The sequence below is a fragment of the Vidua chalybeata genome, chromosome 10, assembly GCF_026979565.1.
Source record: "Vidua chalybeata isolate OUT-0048 chromosome 10, bVidCha1 merged haplotype, whole genome shotgun sequence".
NCBI classification, from domain to species: Eukaryota; Metazoa; Chordata; class Aves; order Passeriformes; family Viduidae; genus Vidua; species Vidua chalybeata.
This window is the reverse complement of record NC_071539.1, coordinates 8,739,202-8,757,528: the sequence shown is the minus strand read 5'-3', so window position 1 is coordinate 8,757,528 and position 18,327 is coordinate 8,739,202. Positions and strand designations below refer to the sequence as shown.

The window sequence follows — 18,327 nt, the reverse complement described above, 5'->3', positions numbered from 1 at the left end:
CCTGCCCAGGGAGGGGGGCATGGCCACTGCAGTGGGGGCACGTGGGCAGGGAGGAAATGAATGCTCCAGCTGTGCCTGTGCTTCCCTCGTCCTTGGGGGTCCCTGTGCTCTTGGAGAGGGGATGGTGCCAGCCAAGGGCAGAGCTGGAAAAAGGTCCTGGTCCCACCAGCTGCTTCCCAGCACCCGCCCTTGTGTGTGAGGAGCAGCGCCCTGCACAAAGGCACCTCTGAGGCTCCAGAGCTGGGCCTGGCACTGGCCCATCCCCAACGGGGCTGCCAGCTGTGAGCAGCTGGAGCTGTACCGCGATGGAGACAGCTGGCCACGGGCAGCCTCAAGCCGAGCACCTTCACCCCTCCACCACCTCTTCCCAGGGTGGGCACTGGCTTCTTCCCGGCTGGGGGGTGATGGTCCTATGGGGTGTCTCCTGTCCCAGCAAAGTGCAGGTGGGGTGCTCCAACGGTGCCCTACAGAACAGCCTGTAGTTCTGCAGGGGCTTTGTGGGCATGTGCCCTGCCCAGTGGCAAGGGTCCCATGGAGTATTCCAGAGGATCGTGGTGCCAGGGCTGTGCCATGCCTGGCGTGGGGGTGTCTCAGCAGGCCCTCACCCGAGCTCTGCCCTAGCAGCTCCCATTGTCTGCCCTCATTAGCTGCTGCCTGCTCGCGGCTTTGAACATGAGCCCGGCTCAGGGCGACAGGAAGGAGCCTCTGCTCCCAAGGGATGGGGTCGTGGTGAAACTGCATGCCATGGGCCCCCCTTCTCACAGCCTCCCACTGCCTTCTGGGCATCCCAACACCCCCTCCAGGCCTAAGCCTGAAGACAGGAAGGCATGTGGGGCACCCCCTCTCTCCAAAAAAGCCCCCCTCCACTGCCCCGCCCCGTTGTGGGATGCAGAGAGCCGTCAGCCTCCCCAAAGCTTTGTGCCGATCGCGGCTTGTGCCGTGTCTAATCCCCCCGGCCTCACACACACGCGGTGGGGCGGGGGGAGCTGTCGTAATGGGTGGAAATATCTCATAATTCACGTTGGACACAGGGATTACAGCCGTTCCAGCAATATTTGCACAACTGGTAGGCGACTAGCAGGGCTGGGCCATCCCAGATGAAGGCCAGGGGGGTCTGGGGATGCTGGGAGTTTTGGGGGTAGTAGGTATGGAAAGGGGATGCAGTTTGGAGGGCAATGGAGTGGGGGAAGTTAGCTATTTTCTGTCTGTGAACGCGTGGAATTTATTACAGAGGGTGCGTTGCTGACATGGTGGGGATGGCTGGGGCTCTCCCTCCATCTCATTCTGCTGTGGTGGCCACGGCTCGGGGAGCAGAATGGAAACCCCAAAACAGTTTCATTGGCCACCCAAACAGACCCTGGCAGTGTTCCTGAACAAGATACATGTTCCAAGTGCCTGGTCAACCCCATAGAGCTCCCTGCTCATAGGAGCACCTAAAGGTGCTGGTGTCCCCCTGACCCCAAATGTCCCCTCCTCAAAGGCTTTGCAGGGTGACCCCAGCAGGAGGAAGACAGGGGGCATGTGGGGGCCTTGTTTGGCATGGGGATTAGCAAGCTCCCAGAAGCGATGGTGGTCTCCCCCCTCCCCACCGGACATGCAGGCAAATATTTGTGCCCAGACTTCGCAGGACAGCGAGAAGGAATTTCATTCTTGCGCCCACCTGCGGCTCGGCTGCCTGGCATTAACCCCTTCTCCTCTCCATGGGATGGAGGTGGAGGGACGAGGTGCCCTCCCAGCACACTCCATGTGCCCCACTGGAGTGGGAAGCTTGGCTGAGAAGCAGGATGGTAGAGGAGGCACAGTGGAATCGCCCTAGATGCCAGCAGAGCCACTGGCATTAGGTGCCCTTGTCCGAGGCAAGGAGGGTTTGCCCATGGACATCCTCTGGGCAGCACCGAGGGCTTTGTGCTGGGGTGCTGGGCAGCATGTGGCTTGCTGAAAATTAGGAAAGGTAAAAACCCTGCCATTCTTCACCCCCAGGCTGCCGCACGCGGACCAAGGTGCCCCTTGCAGGTCCGTTTACCCGGCAGCCTGGGCGTTCTCCTGGGACGGCTGTCTGGGAGCAGCGCAAGGACCAGGCTGCGTGGGGAGCAGGATTTGCCCACGGATGTTTATTGGCAATTTGCATATGTAGTAAAAAAAGCCCGGAGGGTCCAGGAGGGACCCTGCTCCCGGGGACTGCCCGTGCTCGGGGAGGGGCAGCCCGGGTAGAGGGTCCGCCGCTGCCTGGCACCCGTAGAGCCCCGCTGTGCTCCTTTCCCTGGCCCCGGAGCCAGCTGTGTCCTGAGCAAACGGGGCTGTTTGCTCACGGCGGGATTAGCCGCTCTCTTTGTTCCTTTGACTTTCTCTTTCCTTTATGCCTGACCCTTTTATGGGGGCTTCAAAGGGGGCTAGGACCCCCTCCCTGTCCCTGGAAGGCCAGGTTTGCTTCCCATGCTAGCACTGACATCCTGGGGTGCCCACCGAGCACATCTGGGTGGCCTGCGGGGACAGCAGCTGTGTCACCGAACCACAGTCACCCCCCCACCCCGACGTCTTCCTCCTCTTCCCCCCCCCTTCCCTGACTCCTGGAACCTCCTGCTGTCTTCAGCACCTTGGCAAAGTGGGTGCGAACGGCTGTCCCTGCAGCGGGATTCCCAGCACTTTGCACCCTGTAAGGAGAGGTGGGAATCTTGGCACCGGGATCCGGCCAGCTGTGCAGCCCCGCGGCCCCCGCCTGGCTTCCTGTCCCCTGCCACAGCCCGGGCTGCCTGGCCGGAGCCCCCGTGTCCCCCTGGGGTCCCTGTGCCTCACTTAGTATCTCCGTACTCTCTCCCTCTACAGCACGCAACATCCGTGGGATTGGGCTGGGGCCAGAAGCAGGAGCTCTCCCCCACATCCTCCTCTGTCCTCCCGGCATGGGCAGCAAAAGCTGGCATTGCCCTTTCCAGCAGAGGAATACCAGGCTGCCCACGGGCACAGGCTCATGCTGCCTGCCAGCTTCTGGCATTGTTGTAAAGAATATTTTGGAGTAAAAGGACTATTGTGGGCACCTTAGGCTGACCATGGGGGTCCATTAGACCTCCAGTTTCCTGTTGCTCTCCAGTTTCCCCTGGTGGGTTTGTTTGCCTAATCAAGAAGGAATGCAGGGCACCACAGCTCTCCAGCCTGGCATCGCAAATAACTTTTCAGCCAGGGAGGGACAAGGAATGGGCATGGTGGGGCCATGGCAGGGACTGGCATGGGGACGGCAGCGGGCCTGAGGCCAGCGCTGGCGGAGGGGCTGAGGGTGCTGATGGGCGTGATTGCGGGCGTGATTGCAGCTTGTCACGTCCGCAGAAGGGCCACGGCCGTGTGGGGGAAGCCTGGAGGTGTTTGACCCCGGTGCTCACGGGTCCCTTTGCTGCCAGATGTGCCCAGGCGAGCCGGTGCTGCCAGTCTCGTCCCTGCACCCGCTGGACCCCCCACCCAGGCACCCTGCTAGGTGGGCTGTCGTGGGCTGAGCAGGGCATGGGGCAGGTGGAGCGGGGCTGGGGTGTTTACTTTAACTGTTGTCACCCGGCCAGGCGCTGCCGGGAACTACTGTCCCTGGGGACAGGGGCGGGAACGTGCGAGAGTCGGGGTGTGAGAAGGAAACCACGCGCTGCAGGGAGACAGGAGCGAGAGGATGTGTGCTGGGAGGGGGGTGTCCCCCAGAGGGAAGCCGCGGGGGGCTGCCGGGGTGGAGGGTTATCTGAGCGCAGGCCCGACGCGTGTCAGGGAAGTGCACGTGTGTTGTACGCGTAGGTTTGAGGGTGCACGTGGTGGGTGTGTACCCGTGTGCAGTACGGGGGGACACACACGTACACATGGGCATGGGGATGTGCACCCCCTGCCAGAGTGCCCAGCGAGAGCTGATTTTGCCAGGGAATGTCACAGCCATGCCAGGGCATGGTGCTGAACAGGGCCTGGTGCTTCTCCTACCCAGGGAAGGGACATCTGTGGGTGCCTCACCCAGCCCACTCCCAACCAATACCCCATGTGAAATAGCCCTGGGGCTATGCACTAGCCCTGACCCCTGTGATCCATAGCCCTCCCCAGCCCAGAGGGATCCCATGAACCACAGCCATCCCAGGAGTCTCCAGCTCCCTGAGTCACCTCTGGTGGATGCAGGGGTCAGATGCATCAGGGTCAACAGGGATGGGGTCTAACTGGATAAAGGCCACCATGGATGAAGTCCATCTCTGGAAGAGGATCACCAGGATTATGGTCCACCTCTGGGAGAGGGTTTTTGGTGGCTTTTGTACCTGGCTGCCACAGCCAGGAGCAGGACTTCATTAGGGCTGATGTTCCCGGGTCTGTCCAGTGCAGGATCACTGACACCATCTCTTCTGCAGATACCAGGGCCACCCTCTACCCCCGGACAGGCACAGCTGAGGCACTGACCACTGAGGTGCTGGCTGCTGAGCGCTCAGGCCTGGGGCCAGGTGAGCAGCCATGGAGGGCGCCCAGGGACGCCCTTCCCGTGCCCCGAGCCAAGGGAGGAAGCGGCCAGAGGCAGGAAGCCTTCCCCCGGGCCCGGGGCCCCTGCTGCGATTTAGCTGGAAGGTCAGCGGCGACACAACAGGAAATCGTGCTGCCTCGGCTGGACGGCCAGGCCGGAGCCGCAGAGCCGCGCCGCGCTGTCCCGGGGCCGCTGCCGGCCTCCGGCCCTCCGTCCTGCCTGGGCGGCTCGCGGGGAACCCGCGCCACCACTGCCCTCCATGGAAGGGGGACGGGAGCCAGGGAGCAGCCGCTGGCCCCAGGGTGGAAGATGCAGGGCCGAAGCCCCCAGCCGAGCATGGAGCTGAACAGTGAGTGTGTGGCTAAAAGGGGGGACTGGGTGCGCAGGAAGGGACAGTGGATACTGTGGCCCCACAGCCAGAATGTCCCCTGCACGATGAATCCCACAGACGGACATCGAACCCCAAGGGTGGCTCTGGGCCAGTTGGACCTGGCCACTACCAGTATGTGAGGGCAACCAAGCATCTCTGCATGCCCATCCTAGGTAAACAGGCTGCACTGAGGATTTTTGGTGTAGTGCCAGGGCAGGCAGTGAGGCAGGCAGGAGGATGCAAAGAGGGTATGGAGAAGCTGGCAGGATGGGCAGTTGGTGGGCACAGCGGTGCACAGCGGCACTGGGGAAGGCACTGCTGGCAGGGGAGCACTCGGCCAGGAGCAGATGTTCTCTGTGGGACACTGCAGGCTGGGATTCCCCGAAGTGCACATGACACCTGGAACTGCTCTTGGCAGGAATCCAGAGGGCTGGCCCTGGTCTGCACAGGGAGTACAGCCCTGCTTCCTTGCCTGGAGCGTGGCCGAAAAACCTGGCAGACATGGTTGTGCGGCCCCTTGGCACACAGCACTGCACGGAAACCCCGGCTCTCCCCCGTGAGCACCGGCACCCCTCGCTGGCTGACTGGAGAGCAGCACCGGGCCCTCCTCAGCCACTCACGCCTCCCCCTGCACCCCCTCCACGGGGCCATCAAGACCACCAAAGGGCTGGGGAGAGGACTTGCCACTGCACGTGATTCTGGGCTGGCACTGCCCAGGGAGACTGGCACAATGCACAAGGCAACCCCATCTCTTCCAGGACTGCTCCTCCTCACATCCTTCCTCCTGCACGTGAAAGAGGACCGTGCCAGCCCGACACGGCTGGTCTGTGACAACAGGCTTATCCAGAAGTACATCGTGGAGGCCAAGGACATGGAAAAGAGAGTGGTGAGGATAGAGTCCCCCACAAAACCCAAGACCAGGAACATGCACAGTTCCTGGCACCTCACCTTGACATCTCTCCTCACTAGGGCCAGTGCCAGGCCCTGCCTGCACTCAGGTGCCCTGCAGTGCTGCCCTTGGTGGACTTCACTTTCCTGCAGTGGAAATCCAAATCGGTGAGAGGGGCTGGGAGGAGGGTGCTGGCACTGGTGTGCTAACAGGACTGGAGAAGGAACCTTGGGTTGGCACAAGCACCAGAAATGCTGAACAAGATGCTTGTAGGCATATCTGGTGGCACAGGGAGGGTAGAGGACTTCACCAGACCTAAGGTGAGCACAGAAAGCAACGAGGCCCTGGGGGTCATTGTCTGCTCCCCCAGAACGAGACCAAGCGGCGGGAGATCCTGTGTGACCTGGCCCTGCTGGTGGGTGCTGCAGCAGGGGCCCAGGGCCAGGTGAGCGACGAGTGCGGGGCCAGGCAGCTGAGCCAGCTTCACCGACACGCCAACTCCTTCTTCCTGCTCCTGCAGACCTTCAGCTGGGAGGTGAGACCTCCCCACATGAGCCAGACCACCCCGGCACAGGTGCCAGCTGGGCGGGGTTGGGTGCAACAGTGTTTGTCACCCCTCTGTCCCACTCTCAGGCAGGACACTGGGAGCCGAGCTGCTCCCCACACTCCGTGGAGCAGACCCACATCTCCAGCATTTTCCTCACCTACCGGCAGCTGGTACAGGGCAAGCTGCGCTTCTTCTTCTCTGACCTGGCCAAGGTCTTGTGCAAGCAAGGACAGGGGGACAGCAGAGACCTTCCATGCGGGGCCCGGTGAGGCTGCACACAGGGTTCGACCACAAAGCGATGCTGGAGCAATCCTGCAGGACACTAAGCTGTGCTCTGGCTGCCCAGGAAGATGCCCACAGGGAAAGGGTTGGCACCTGTTCCTCAAGTCTTCACAACCATGCAGCACGTGGAGGCAAACAGTGACACACGTGCCAGCAGGCACAGGCCCTGCTCCCATCCGGGCAGGTACCTCTACTGTGAATGCTTTTTGATTAAAGAGCTATTTTTCTAAAGAGCTGTGTGTGTCCTTGTGCCTGGGCCTGGGGCAGAAGCCAGCTCCTCTGGGACACGCTCCCAGTTCTGCCCAGTGCCCGCTCCCACCCATGGCAGCTGCCAGTGCTGCAGGATCCCCCGGCACAGCCCCACCTGCCACTCCTCCTCTCTGTACCCACCTGCTGCTGCCCCCCATCCTTTGGGAAGTGTCAGGGTTCCCCCTTTGCCCCTGCGCAGGTGTATCCACTCCCTGCCAGCCTCATCTCTCAGCAAGCAGAGCCAGGTGTACAAAACATCCCAGTTTAATCAAAACCAAGGCAGCCTGCCTCAGGATGGCTCCCCAGGGAATGGTCCTCAGAGGCAGGCAGGCAGCTGTCCTAGTCCAGTTGCTCCTGGCCAGAGCCAGGGCTGTTGAGCACAGGCAAAGGTGAGGAGATGCCATCAGGCAAGACCGGAGCACCCAGCATGGTGTCCACTCAGATGTCAGGCACCTCTCCCCTTGCAAACAGAGATGTGGATCCCAGCAGGAGTCAGAAGACACTGGGATGAGGAGGGGGACTGCTCCTGCCTCCTCAGCTCTGAGGAGGCTGGGCAGCATGGATGCTGGAGCAGAACGTGGGCTCCCAGGGCTGCAGCTGGATGTCTGTGGAGCAGCCCATGGAGGTGTGCTAGAAGGCCAACTTCTTCATCAGCAGGTAAACGCGAGAGTCCACCTCAAACCCATGCAGGTTGTTTGCGTCTCCCTGCAGCCGCATGAGCAGCCCCCCGTAGGACACATAGGCAGAGCTGAGGTGGGAGGAGAGGAGTAGTGAGAGCAGGGAATCCCATGGGAGACCTGAGCCGAGATCCCAGCGCCCCCCACCCCACCCCGGGGCACCGTGTCCCCCCACTCTCCACAGGCACTCACAGGCGCGTGGCCGCCTCCGTGGAGGTCTCGTCCCCCTCGATCCGGTACACCTTGCCATACATCACGTACTCAAACTGGTCTGCCCTGCAACAGCACAGCCTGAGGTCAGCAAGGAATCAAACCTGGCTGTTCCCCCAGCTCAGTGTCCTCTGGGAGAAGGTACCTCCCAGTTACAGAGTCAATTAGACTGGAAAAGACCTCTCGGATCATCAAGTCCAGCCTGTGACTGAACACCACCCTGTCAACTAGACCATGGCACGAGCGCCACACCCAGCCTTTCTTTAAACAATTCTAGGGGATAGGGACTCCACCATCATCCTGGGCAGCCATTCCAATGTTTAATCACTCCCTCCGTGAAGAAATTCCTCTTAAGTGTCCAACCTGAAACATTCAACCTCAGCACTTCACTTAGTCCCTCGTCCCCGCGCGCAGGGGTCCCAGTTGGGCCCTGTACCTGGACGGCCGGTCATCCGTGGGGTTGTACTCGCCATCGTCCAGGGTGCCATCCTCATACAAGGTGCTGGCGATGACCAGGCGGAATTTGTCCCCTGTGAGGAGGCCAGAGCAGCAGTGAGAAGGTTAGAGCACAACCAGAGCAGCAGCACACACAGCCAGAGCTCAGGGCGGTGGCAAAGGGCCACGCTGGCAGCGGGTGCTAAACAAGCTCTGTCCCTGCCGCCAGTCTGCCAACAGGACTGTGGGGAACGTGTGAAAGGTCACACTGGATCCTGTGTCTCCTTGTTCCCCACATCACGGAGGAAACCAGAGCCACAAGGACACCACTGCTGGTGTTTTCAGGGGACACAAGAAGATATTCACTTATATCCCCCCAGAGAGCTTGGCTGGACCCTTGGGCAGGTACATGAGCTCCCTGCAGCATCAGCTTCAGCCCTTCTGTGCCCCTCATCAAGGGTAATATTTTCTTTTCCACACATTTAGTATATTTAGCTGCAGAAGTTAATTTCAGGAGCTCTCCCTTAAACCTGGTTACCACCAGCTGAAGCAGCTTCCCCAAACAGCTTCTGTGTGGAAAGGGACAGAGGTGAGCCCAAATACACACACGGAGGTGAACCAGAAACCCAGCTCAGCCTCAGTACACCAAGAGTGCCTTGAACCTCCTGTCGCTTGGGGACAACACAGGGGCACAAGGAACCCTGAGGCTGCTTATTCGTTGATCACAGCAATTCCTGACTCCATGCCCTCTAAGCTCGCCCACCCAAGCTCACACCGGCTGCCCCGCCCCGTGCCCGCAGCCCGATGGCTCACCGAGATCCACGGGATAGATCTGGATGTTCACGTCCAGGATGAGATCCATCTTGAAGGACTCGCTCTCGCAGTGCAGGCGCGACACTGGGGACAGCAGCAGAGTCAGGGACAAGGACACAGAAGAGCCCCGAGGGCTGGGTGGGAACAGAGTCATCTTCCCACCCCAGGCTGGCACCGGAGCCGTTTTCGGATGGGGCTGGGATGGATGCCAGAGCCCGGCAGCTGGCGGAGGCGTGCACAGGCAGGGAGAGGAACACGGTGGGGCGAGGAATGCAAGACACAGGGCCTGTGGGCGGCACAGCAGCCGGGCTGGGGAAGCCCTGGGGAAGCGGGGCGCTCCGGGGGCTGCCAACACGCGGAGGGGCCAGCGCCGGCGGGAGGGGCGGACGGGGGACCGGGAGAAGCGGGCCGGGGCCCAACTCACCGCGGTCGAACTTCTTGCCCTCTGGGTCGATGTCTTTCACGTCGAAGATGTCCTCGAAGAGAATCCCGGCCATGGCAGCGGCTCCGCTCCCGCTCCCGGCGCCGCTCCCGCCCGGCGCACGCTGATGACGCAAACTCACCGCCAAGGCCGGGCGGAAGCGGCTTCACGGCGGGCGGGGCCCGTTCCCCGCCAGGACCGGCGGGAGCGCGCGCGGTCCCCGTGCCCGCGCCTCCCGCGCGCGGCCGGCAGGGGGCGCTGCTAGGCCGCGGATGGACCCGCGCGCCGCGGCCCCGCCCCCGGCACGGAGCGGGCACGGCAGCGCCCCCGCGCGGCGGGCTCGGGGAGTCCCGGGAGGGGTCCCGGTGTCCCGGGAGGGGTCCGGGGTTGTCCCTCGGGGCCCTTGCAGCCCGCGTCCACCCTCGCCGCATGGGACAGAGGGGCTTCACCCGCGCTCCCCGATGACATCGTGATGAGCTGCGCGGACTCAGCCAGCGATGGGTCTCGGGGCTGCCGCCCCCACCGGCTTCTTCCTCCTCGCCCGCCAGCCACGGCGGGAAGGGACGTGTGACACCGTCCCCCGTGTCCTGCCGATGAACCGTGAGGGGAGCAGGGGGGTCTGGCACGGCCGGGGGCTGCTCACACGTTGGGCGCCACGGGGTGCTCCATGCTTGGCATCTGGTCGGGAGCTGCCGGTGCGGGTTCAAGAGTTCAGCCCTGTCCTCCGCGTTCCCCGAACGCCACCGCCAGCCTGCCCGAACAAACTCTTCCCTGCCTCTGGGGAGGCTTGGCAGTGGGGACCCTGCGCCTCGTTTGGGCAGCGTGTGCCCGCCCGGATGTGGCACAAAGAAGGCTGGTGGAGCCGGCAGGTGTCCCGGTGTGATGGGGACTGGAGAGAGCGGGTGGCACGGCGCTGTGTGTGAGTCACATGCCACCATCTCCCTAGGGACCACGAGGTCGTGAGCGGGGACATCTACAGAATATGGCTCCCCGTGCATGGCCTCTATGCCTGCAGCGAGGTGGCTTCATGGGGACATAGTCCCTGCTGTCCCCAGGAGCTAGACATTTCCAGGTCGTGGTCCGGGATGGCACCCAGAGCCAAGTTGCCCCAGCACCGGGAGGCCTGTCACAAGATGCTTGTGGTCCCCAGACACACACAGGTGTGACCTCTGCATGGCATGTCCCCTCCGTGACAATTTGCCAGCGCATCCTCACGCATGCCTGAGGCGCAGGCAGCGGAACGGGGCAGGGGGTGACACGCAGCGGGGACACTGGCGTGAAGGGGGGTGCTGGTGCCAGGGGTCTGGTGGCTCGTCGGGGGAGCGTGGGCGGTTCACGGCGGGGTCACCCCGCGGCGGTGGCACTCAGCGGGGACAGTCTTAATGCGCTGGGACGGAACCTCGGCTCCTTCTAATCATCGCCTGGCTGGGTAACTCCCCCAAGCCCCGCCGCCCCCTCCCCACTCTGTCCACCTTGGCTCGGGATGGGCAGAAACCTCCTCCCTGCCAGAATGTGACGGCCGCAGACAGGCTCCCCTCTGGGGCAAGGTGAGAGGTGTGGACCCTTCCCCAGAGTTCCTGTGCCCTCCTGGCATCCTGCATCCCGCGTGTCCGCTTCTTTGGGCTGCAGGACTGGGCTGGTGCAGGGGACCTGGACACCCCTGCGTGAGGGGCTGTGGGGGACACCCGGGGCTGTGCAGGTTGCCAGGGGGTGGCAGCAGCACACCGAACATGGCAGGACAGCCCCAGGGTGTGCCGGAACGGAGGGAGTCCTACCACAGCCAGGCTCGCCAGTATGACCAGTTGCCCTTTCCAGAATCCTCAGGGTGCCGTCCTGGAGGGACGTGACCTCCCTGGCGGACACCAGCCGGCCGGGGCAGGGTGGCGTGGGGGCCAGGACTGTTTTTCGGGGAGGGGGTCCATGTGCCAGCCCCAGCTGTACTCAGGGGTACCCACTGAGATCCTGATGTGATTCAGGCTGGAGTGCCATGGCAAAGCTGTGCCCCCTGCGTGGATGCTATCAGGGCCACTGCGTGGTGACACAAAGGGCTAATCCCACCTGGCTGTGCCCGTCTGTCCCTGCTGAGACCTGGCACACTCAGTACAGGCCAGCAGGCAGCTGGGACTGTGCTCACCAGCCGGCGAGGCAGCCCCCAGGGGTGCTGCTGCCCAGAGACCCTGCCAGCCAGCCCTGCCGTCTGTCTGCCTCCCTGCCCTTGCAGGCAGGGCACTCCTGAGCCCCCACACTGGGCAGGGTCATGGGCATGCAGCCACCTCCAGGGCCACATGGGGAAGGGGGGAGTAGATTTCCAGATGCCCCAGAGATGCCACAGGATCAGGGTGGCAGCAGGAGACTGGCACATCCCTGAACCTCCTGAGCACCGGCTGTGTAGCAGGACCACGATGCCAAGAGCTGTCCTTGCCCCTAAGCCCCCTTCTTGGCCCCGTGCCCACGCAACCCTTGGGGCAGGATTGGCCAGGGGGTTGCTGGCCCTGGTGTAAATCTGGCCTGGGTTGGCAGAGGATGGGGCAGCCTGCTTTCCCCTGCACTCCATGCCCATCTGCCCTGGCTGTGCCGCGTGCCGGCTGCTTCGCTGACCCCGTGCCATGTGCCATGCCATGCCATGCCACTGGGGTGTGGGTGGCCAGAGGGAGTCATGTGCCCAGCTAACACCAGCCCTGTGCAGCCGAGGCTGAACAGACGGTCCCGGCGCAGGTGCTGGGGGAGGCTGGGGGCCAGCACTGCCTTCGCTGCTGTTGCCCAGGGAGCACCCGTTTGCCAGCCAGGTGCCTGGCGTCGCCTCCTTATCTGGGATTAAACAAACTCTCCTCAGATCCGGCGCCAGGTACTGCCCCCGTGCCCGTGGGACCAGTCCTTCCCTACCCTGTGCCTCTCCATGCCTGCTGCCCTTCCCCCATGCTGGGAAGTCCACGTGTCCCTGGGGTGAAGAACCCCCAAATACTGGACCCGGGCTCCCCCTGCTCTGGTGGTGCAGTAGTCCCTGGGGTCTCTGTGCAAGGCAGGCAGCAGCTCCAAAGCAGGCACAGAGCAGGACCATCTCTGGCTCTGCCGTGGGGCATCCCCAAACCAAAATGGAACCTACACCTTAGCCAGGGAGGTGTGCGTGCCCCCAGCGTGATGAATCCTGGCAGCACCGGTGCTGTGGTGCCAGACTCCCCAGAGCAGGGGTACAGCCCCCTCCTTCGTTAGCCGCTTGTCTGTTATCTCCTGCCGATAAATTATACAACACAAACGCCTTTGAAAGGCAGCCAGGCCTCCATCCGGTGGGGCGGCCTTTGGGGGCCCCACATCAGCCATCGTGGGCTGCCGCCAGCTGCTTTTCCTGGGAGGGGGACTGGGACAGGGTTTTGGGCACTGCCCTGGTGCTGGGGTGCTGGGGATGGGCTCATGGGCTGCAATATGGACCTGAAGGCAAAGCAGAAGAGCAGTGGGGCTTTGAAACCTGCCCGAACTCCGTGCCCACACCTGCTGCTTGCAAGTCTGCCTGCACTTCTGCCCATGCCTGGACTCCTTGCAGGTATCCCACATGCTGCTGCCCAGTTTGGGGTGGGGGCTGGCGGCCGGTACTTCAGAGGTAGCGGCGATTCCTGTTATCCGCCGGCACAAAGGAGCCGAAAGGCCGCCGCCGTTAGGGAAGCAAACAAGGGCAGGGTGAGGCCAGGAAGGTGGGCAACGGCCAGCACCTGCCATGCTGGTATCCCTGCCCATCCCAGTGGGGCAAGGAGCAGGGAGGCACTGTCCCCATGCCGAGGAATGGGGGTCCCCCCCTGCACCCCGCTGTCGGGGAGCCAAGGCCATGTGGGCTGCCCAGGGCAGTGCTGCCAGCCCGTGTTGTGCACTCCTCTGCTCCCCCACCAGCTCCGCGGGAACCCCCATGGGGTGCAGCAATGTGGCCTCCGGGTGCCCATCCCTGCACCCTGCTGGGCCAGTCCCCACCTGGGCTGGGGGTCGGGCAGGAAGAGATGAAGCCGAAATTAAGCCGTTAATGAGCCGTCTGTCACCAGGCCACCAATTACCCAGACTGGGAACGAGGAGATGATGGAGAGTGACTGGGGGAGGGGGGCAGGATGTCGGGGTCTCCAGCATGGAGGCAACTGGGGGGGTGTCACCATCTTTCCACAACTTCTTCATCGCCACCAGGCACATCCTGTGGGGTGGGGGATAGGAGGCACCAAGGAGTGACCAGGCTATAACCATACCAGAAGCCCCAAGATAGCTGGGAAGGGATTAGAACTTTCTTTCTCCTCACTGAGATCCTGAGGAATTCAACCCCAAGCATTGTCCCTGACTGGCACAGAGGGTGTCACCAGTGTCATGAGCTGGCTGTTCTCTGCAGTCAGAGCTTGAAGGGGGCTGTGCTTACAGGAAGCAGAGTCAGTGACTGTACCCTGGGCATACACAGAGACCCTCTGGGCCGCTCCTGGCCCCCAGGAAGGGGTACAGCAAAGAAGGGGGCTTATACCACCCCCCTCCTACTTCACCTTGCTCAAGTCTGCTGTGGTGCATGGCAGAGGCCCCTGTCTCTGTCCCTGTCCCCAGCTGGGATGGGCCAGGGAGGCCAAATTCCTCTGGGCTGATGCTGATGTCAGTTTTTCCGCAGCACCTCTCAGAGCGGGGCCGGGTGCCTGTCCGGGCTGGCAGAGGGACAGGCCATCTCCCCAGCTGTCATCACAGCTGCCTGTCCCCATGATGGCCCTTAGCGGCACCCGGCCCCTGGAGGGACCTAGGGGCTGCTGGAGACTGGTCTGGGAGTCTGCAGGAGCGAGTTCCTGCTCCTTCATGATGGAAGGGGCTCTGTGCTGGACACTGGCAGCATCTGCCTGCCACCCCCTGCCAGACCCATCGAGCTGGAAGGTGGGCTGGGCTGAAGGCCGTGGGATTTTGCTGGGTTCAGAATTAACTTAACGGCTTTGGAAGACAAACAGATTAGGGAGCTGCAGGGATCGGGGCGAGGATCAGCTAAATTGGAAACAGAGGCAGGCGGCAGCATCCTGAACAAACTCCACTGCCCCTGCCCAAACCCCCACCCCAGCCCCATCCCTGCAGCCCAGGGTGCCTCTATGGGGTCCTCACAGTCCCCTCCCATGACCAGGCTGATGGTGGGGCTGGTCGGAGCTGGCTCTTTCTTCCAGTCTGGGTCTTGGCCACACGTCAGCAGCCTCTGAGCATTGCTGCCTTCGCCTTCCCCTTCCCTGCCTGTCCCCTTCCTGCTCTCAGTGCCCCCTCTCCCTGCCCTCCCTTTCCCCAGCACTCTGCATCCTCACTGCATCCCAGCCATGTCCCCTCACACCTCTCCTCACATGCCACGAAGCCACAGTTCCGAAATAAGTGGTCCCAAAATAAGCTTCCTCCTTGGACTCCATAAATCTCAGCAAAGCACTGAGTCATGGGGTCAGTTCTGCAGTCCCCTTTGCTGGCAGGGTGCCCTGCCCCATCCCCACGTGTCCCCGCTGGCACCCCAGGAGGGTTTGGGGTTTTGTTGCTACCCCGATAGTATCAGGTCCTGGGGCCAGCCCCACTCACTGGAGATCAAATCATCAGTAATGAACAACAGCTGGGCATGGGGGCTGGGGACAGGGAATGGAGGGGACAACCCTGTCCCCCCTTCAGCAGCCAGGCACATCTCTGGGGACACTGGGCAGCATCAGACCAACAGGCTTCACTGCCCTTTTTAGGGTGACACCCCCATGGCAAGACCCCCAGTGCTATTCATGACCTGAGCCTAGCAGCTCTCAGCCAGGTTTTGATGGTGTGGTGGGGAGAGAGTGCCTGGCCAGGGGGTCCCCGAGGAGGAGGGGGCCGTGGCAAGGAAGGCTGGATGCGGGCACAGCCTCCTGCTGCCGTGGCCCCCCCGGCGCCCCCGTCCCCCTCCCGCCCCCGCTTCCTGCGCAGGCGGCCCGGGGAGGCGATGAAAGCAGCCCCAGCAGATGTTTCTGGCTTGTTTTCATCTCATTAACTGTTTCCTCTTTTATTATGGGATAAATTATTAATTGTTCAGTGCGAGGAAGAAAGGAAAGAGAAATCCTGACGGAGGACCCGCAGGCTCTGGGGAGGGTAGCGGGCAGGAGTTGGCACAGCCTGGGGCAAGGGGAAGGCAGCGGGGATTTGGGATCTGTAGGGTGGAGGCAGCCCCTTGCAGTGCCACCAACCCTCAGGTGTCCTCCCGAAAAAGGGGGGCAATGTGGGGTGCAGGAAGTGCTCTGGGAGTGGGGCAGGGGTTGGCTGCTGGCACCTGGCCTCTGTCAGCAGCAGGGAAGGTAACCCAGACAGACAGGGCAACAGGACAGATTGCCCACATGGCACTCCAGCATCTGGGCACCAGACTTCAAGCCCTCTGCCTGTAGACCCCCGACCCCTACTCCCCAGCCCCTGTTGCTCATGGTCTAAGAATGGACACACTGCATCTCCTGGCCAAGGAACGGGGCTCAGCCCCAGCCCTGTCACCCCTGGACCCCCCAGCTCCCCAGCCCCTGCCCCCCTGAAATATTAATGGCCTGAAATGACGAGCTAATTTAATTGCCTTGATGAGAAGCTGAATAATTTACGTTCTTTTCAAGCAGGGTCAGGAGACATCATTAGCAGCTGATCTGGGAGCAGGGAGGGGAAGCGGCTGAGCCCCAACTCTGCTGCTTGGGGACACCAGGTGGGCAATGGGAACCCTAAAAGCTTTCCCACCCTGGAACCCGCATGGCTGGGCCATATGTGTTGAGGTCTGAAGGACCAAACCTCTCTGACCATCCTGTGAACCCCCAGCCATGTGGGGTGGGAAATTGTGGCTTCCATGATCCTGGGATCCTGGCGGGCCCTGAGACACAGCCTCCCTCCATTCTGTGGCCTTGACAGTGTTTAAGGCAGTTGTGATCTTTAAGTCTCTTACACATCCCCATCATTGTTGCTTTGCTTTGCAGCCAGCAGGGATGGCTGGGATGAAATATGGCTGGGAGAAGGGCCCGGCGTACTCCGGATTCCTGAGATAAGGGGACAGGCGGGACAGGGACCTTTATTTACATTTTTTCCTGGAAATTTCAGCCTTTCTCTGGTGAGACCCCATCCGGCTGCCATGAAGATAAGAAGGGCTTGTAGGGGGGCTGCTGGGGGCCAGGATGCCTTTCAGGGGGCTTAATACCCCCCAAGCCTGATTCTCTCCCTAGTCTGTGTACCCTGTGTGAATGGGGGGCACAGAGGAGCACCAAGGCGGGGCTTAGGAATGGCTCCTTCCCCATCAAAATCCATGTTTCTTCCTCTCTACTGGTTTGACAGGGATCTGGGGGGCCTGATCCACATACCCCTGAGGTGTCAAGGGGAAGCTTGGCCGGACCCCACCTTGGTGAGGAAGGCACAGCCCGGGATAAATGCTGTTGTGATGGCCATGCCAGGAAATTTCGGGCCAGAGGCCACGGCAAGGGCTGCAGCCGGCTGCCTGATAACGCCTGGATTTCCTCCCGGCACTGCCCAGCGTCCGGCTGGTGAGGAGGGATGTGGTGTGGGGGTTGCCCAGCAGCAGCACCTTGTACTCCAGCAGGACAGCCCCAGGGGACACAGCAGATGGGTCTGGCAGTCCAACAGTGCTGGGGGTCCCAGGCTGTGCCCCTTGCAGCACTGGGAGCATCACTGTCCCAGGGAGGGATGGGTGAGGGACAGGAGCTGCCGTGACCTGCAGGTGCCTCCTGCACCTGGAGCTGCGAGGGTCCTGTCCCTGCTGTTCCCACGGGGTCAGCTGGGGAGTCTCCCTGGGAGGTCTGGCATGGCTGGGGTGGAGGACAGAGCCAGGATCCACTGCAGCCACCCCAGATGGCAGAACGGGCTGGGTGGTGCACCCACGTGTGCAGCCACAGGCACACCTTTGCACACAAACACAGAGGACTACACACAGTACTGATGTCCCAGCACGGACAGACACAGGCACCTCCTCCTCCCCCAGGCACTCAGACATGCACAGACAGGCTCACAGGGGTGCACAGATCTCCATGTTTGCACACAGCAGCACATGTACACCGATACACGCACACCAACACGGCCAGATGTGCACATCAGCAGATGTGTTGGTGTGCACACAAGGGCACTCATGCACGTGCACGCACACCCCCAAATCCACATGCACGCACACACAGGTGGCCCCTGTGCACGTGCACCCCCCAAAAACGCACACACATGAACACACATGAGCTCACACACACAGACACAGCCTCCTGTTTCTGCCTCACGTGTTCTGCCTGCCTGGGGTGCCGGCGGGTGCTCCCCGTGCAGCCGCTGCCCCCTGCTGCTCTCCGGAGTTTGAGATCGAGGAGGAATTTTAAATGTATTGACCCCTGACCCATCCCTGCCTGTGAGGGGAAGCCAGACCTTGAGCTGCCCCCAGCCAGATGGAGATGGGGAGCTGCAGGGGATAGTGAGCCCTGAAAGCTCATGGAGGGCAAAGCGGGCACCCTGCCTTCCTCCCCCTTTTTCTGCACCCCATGTGCCCCCTGCCTTGGGGAGCACCGAGAAGGATCACTCCAAAACCTCGCTGTCTGGAGCACTAATGGCTTGGGGATGCCACAGATGTGTGTCCCACACCAGGAGGGTTCTGTGGGAGCGGGATGCCCCTGCCATGCCCTCTGCAAAGGGTCCCAGGCCCCCTACCCTGCTCCTGCCTGGCTCCCAGCATCCCAGCATCCCGCGGAGGGGTTGCCGCGATGGCAGTGTAATTAAAAATGCAATTAAGCGCTGCCACTTAGCAGAAAAGTCATACAGTTTGGGGATAATTATCTGACAATATAACAAGTTGCCCAACATTAATCAGGTGCTGATCTGCTCCTGCAGCTGTGCTCCCAGCTCCGGACGCTGTCTTAATGGCATCCTTCAAGAGAGAGCAATAAATCAGGCCCTTACGGGGGCCCTGGGGGCAGCACACTGTCCCCTGCCCGCTCCCTGCCTGCATTTAGGGGCTTTTGGGGTGTCAAAGCAGCATC

The 18,327-nt window shown here is 62.1% G+C and overlaps 2 protein-coding genes across 2 annotated transcripts; one reads left to right on the top strand and one right to left on the bottom strand.

Moving 5' to 3' along the window:
* The first annotated feature begins 4,372 nt into the window (after positions 1-4,372).
* On the top strand, positions 4,373-6,733 carry THPO (thrombopoietin). The gene is made up of 5 exons (XM_053951659.1): positions 4,373-4,811; positions 5,591-5,718; positions 5,802-5,888; positions 6,092-6,256; positions 6,355-6,733. The coding sequence occupies exons 1-5, from the start codon at positions 4,772-4,774 to the stop codon at positions 6,535-6,537; spliced, it is 603 nt and encodes a 200-aa protein (XP_053807634.1). The 5' UTR covers positions 4,373-4,771; the 3' UTR covers positions 6,538-6,733.
* A 314-nt stretch (positions 6,734-7,047) lies between these two features.
* Positions 7,048-9,543, bottom strand: POLR2H (RNA polymerase II, I and III subunit H). Its single transcript, XM_053951729.1, has 5 exons — positions 9,359-9,543; positions 8,935-9,018; positions 8,123-8,216; positions 7,669-7,752; positions 7,048-7,547 (listed from the first exon to the last, which is right to left on the bottom strand). The coding sequence occupies exons 1-5, from the start codon at positions 9,429-9,431 to the stop codon at positions 7,430-7,432; spliced, it is 453 nt and encodes a 150-aa protein (XP_053807704.1). The 5' UTR covers positions 9,432-9,543; the 3' UTR covers positions 7,048-7,429.
* Between the last annotated feature and the right edge of the window lie 8,784 nt (positions 9,544-18,327).